The sequence below is a fragment of the Lactuca virosa genome, chromosome 3 (assembly GCF_052849685.1).
Source record: "Lactuca virosa cultivar CGN04683 chromosome 3, Lactuca_virosa_CGN04683_v6, whole genome shotgun sequence".
Taxonomy (NCBI): domain Eukaryota; kingdom Viridiplantae; phylum Streptophyta; class Magnoliopsida; order Asterales; family Asteraceae; genus Lactuca; species Lactuca virosa.
In genome coordinates, this window is record NC_136428.1 from 294,678,854 (window position 1) to 294,680,947 (window position 2,094).

Here is a 2,094-nt window from a genome sequence, read left to right on the forward strand (position 1 = left end):
TAATCCGAAATAAATATTAATAATCCGCAACGTGGTATCATGACAAAGTGGTCATTTGCAAATTTCAAAATTTCTTAGTCATTTTTTAAATGTTTTGTTGATAACAGTTACTTTTGTTAATACGAATCCGTAAAATCACTAATTTCATCATTTTATTTCTTTCAATTTATGTATTCAAAATAATAATAATAATAATAAAACACAAAAACGAAATGTTAAAACAATCACCCTGCAACTCTATGAATTTTCTATAGTGGTATAGTACAATAAGAAAAAAAAATTAAATATAATATTGCAATAAAACACTATAACAAAAAGAAAATAAAAAAATAATACTCTTGTGTATTAAGCCGGTGTTTAGAAGTAATGTTTTACAGTTTTAGTTTGAATAAAAAAGATAGCAAAAATACGGAATCTCATCATCTCTCAAAGATGCCTTTAACGTAAACCATGCCTTTCTCACTCAACTGCAACTCCTTCCTCATCTGCTCAACTTGCTGATCGTCCCCTTGAACCACAATCTCCGACAGCGTCCCGTCTTCCGCCACCATCATCTTCACCTTAATCTGCTCCTTTCTCGATGCTCGCTTCCAGTAATACGCTCCACTGTTCCAATTCCCCGTTTCAGTTCTTCTGTACACGAAAAGAAAAGAAAGATAGCTATGAAGTGGGGAAATAGAGACTTACGCCAATGGGCTGAAAACGATGAGGCCGAACCAATTGTTGCCGACGTCTGGAACGGTGATGGTAAGCACGAGAGCCACACTTCCGAGGCTGATACAGGTGCAAAACGTAAGCAGCGCCGCTTGCCCTCTGCTCGGAACCATCGTGCCTTCGAACCTGTTGAGAATTCCATCAAATTGAAGATCTAACAAAGGGCAAACCACCAAAAAATCGAAGGAATTTATATTCTGGTGTCTGGTGATGGGCTTACGTGATTGTCTCTCCTTTATCTAGCACTGAGAAGTTGTTGCGAGTGAAGAAGGAGAGAATTTCTCCGGCGATCTGGTTAGGTTCCTTCTTTTTTCCTTCCTTTAGTTCCTCTACGAATGTCTTTTGCACAACCTGAATGAATCATTGTTAGGAATCAATCGTTTGTTTCAGATGAGTAATCGGTAATCAGCAAGCTTAGGTGAATCGATTGAGAACCTTGGATTTAACAGAGCGTTTGATAAGGGACCAAAGACCTGGAACGGAGATGACGAATAGACCCAAGGAGGTGTAATAGCTGGCACTGGAATAGCCGACGGCGGCGTCTGCAAGCACAAACAGAGGGGTTTGAACGGCGATTGTTGCAGTCTCGTGAAGCGAGGAGGAAATCCCAGGTGGATGCCGTCGCTTCTTCTTCTTTAAACTCCATGGTTGATTATGAAGAGAGGGAGATACTCTGGTGATTTTCAATTTGGATGGGAGATTGAGAGACGACGGGAGAAGCAGCTTCGCTACCGCCATTGCTATGTTTTTTATTGGTTGGATGACAAATTCCCTTTTATCCTCTTGTTCCTCTCTTATTATTTTTTATTTTAAGTACAACATTTTGGTACAGTTACGTATTAATATTCTAATAGGATAGTTATTTAGGTTATTGCAAACGATCTTGAAATTTGTTTGCATAGGGTGCTGATTTTTTCACAGTTTTTTTTTAATGCATCCATATAATTTTATAGTGAATCCACAATTTTGCCCTTTATTTAAATAAAAGATAGTATTTTAATACTTTCTCCTAATTAGATTATACTTTCCTTTTTTTTTTATCCCATCAACGTTTATGGGCGTGTTCGGCAAAACTAGCTGGTAGCGTGTAACTTGTAACGGATAGCGGGTAGCTTGTAGCTTGTAGCGTTTGTTAAACGTTACATGGAGTAGCTTTTCGATTTGGAACGTTTTGTTTAAACAAAACGTTAAAAGCTTGTAGTGTCATACAAGACTTTCTGTTCAAAACGGAGCGTTTTGTCAAACGCTAGAAGCTAGAAGCTCTCAAACGCTCCTAAACGCTCCGTGCCGAACACGCCCTATATCCTTTTCTTTTACTCTGTTCATTGGTTAAACCACCGAGTATAAGTTTCTTTATGTTTAACACCTCTCTCTCTCTCT

At 38.3% G+C, this 2,094-nt stretch overlaps 1 protein-coding gene across 1 annotated transcript; it reads right to left on the bottom strand.

Annotated features, from left to right (window-relative positions):
- Nucleotides 1-322: 322 nt before the first annotated feature.
- CCB1 (cofactor assembly of complex C) lies at nucleotides 323-1,504 on the bottom strand. Its single transcript, XM_079086433.1, has 4 exons — nucleotides 1,150-1,504; nucleotides 935-1,065; nucleotides 688-840; nucleotides 323-606 (listed from the first exon to the last, which is right to left on the bottom strand). The coding sequence occupies exons 1-4, from the start codon at nucleotides 1,450-1,452 to the stop codon at nucleotides 420-422; spliced, it is 774 nt and encodes a 257-aa protein (XP_078942559.1). The 5' UTR covers nucleotides 1,453-1,504; the 3' UTR covers nucleotides 323-419.
- Nucleotides 1,505-2,094: the final 590 nt, after the last annotated feature.

What these genes read in the sequence shown, in the direction of transcription:
- CCB1 (XM_079086433.1), bottom strand. Translation starts at nt 1,452, where the DNA reads ATGGCGGTAGCGAAGCTGCTTCTCCCGTCGTCTCTCAATCTCCCATCC. An exon ending in AACGCTCTGTTAAATCCAAG is followed by an intron (nt 1,066 to 1,149) that starts GTTCTCAATCGA and finishes TGATTCATTCAG; the next exon opens with GTTGTGCAAAAGACATTCGT. An exon ending in ATCGTTTTCAGCCCATTGGC is followed by an intron (nt 607 to 687) that starts GTAAGTCTCTAT and finishes GAATTGGAACAG; the next exon opens with TGGAGCGTATTACTGGAAGC.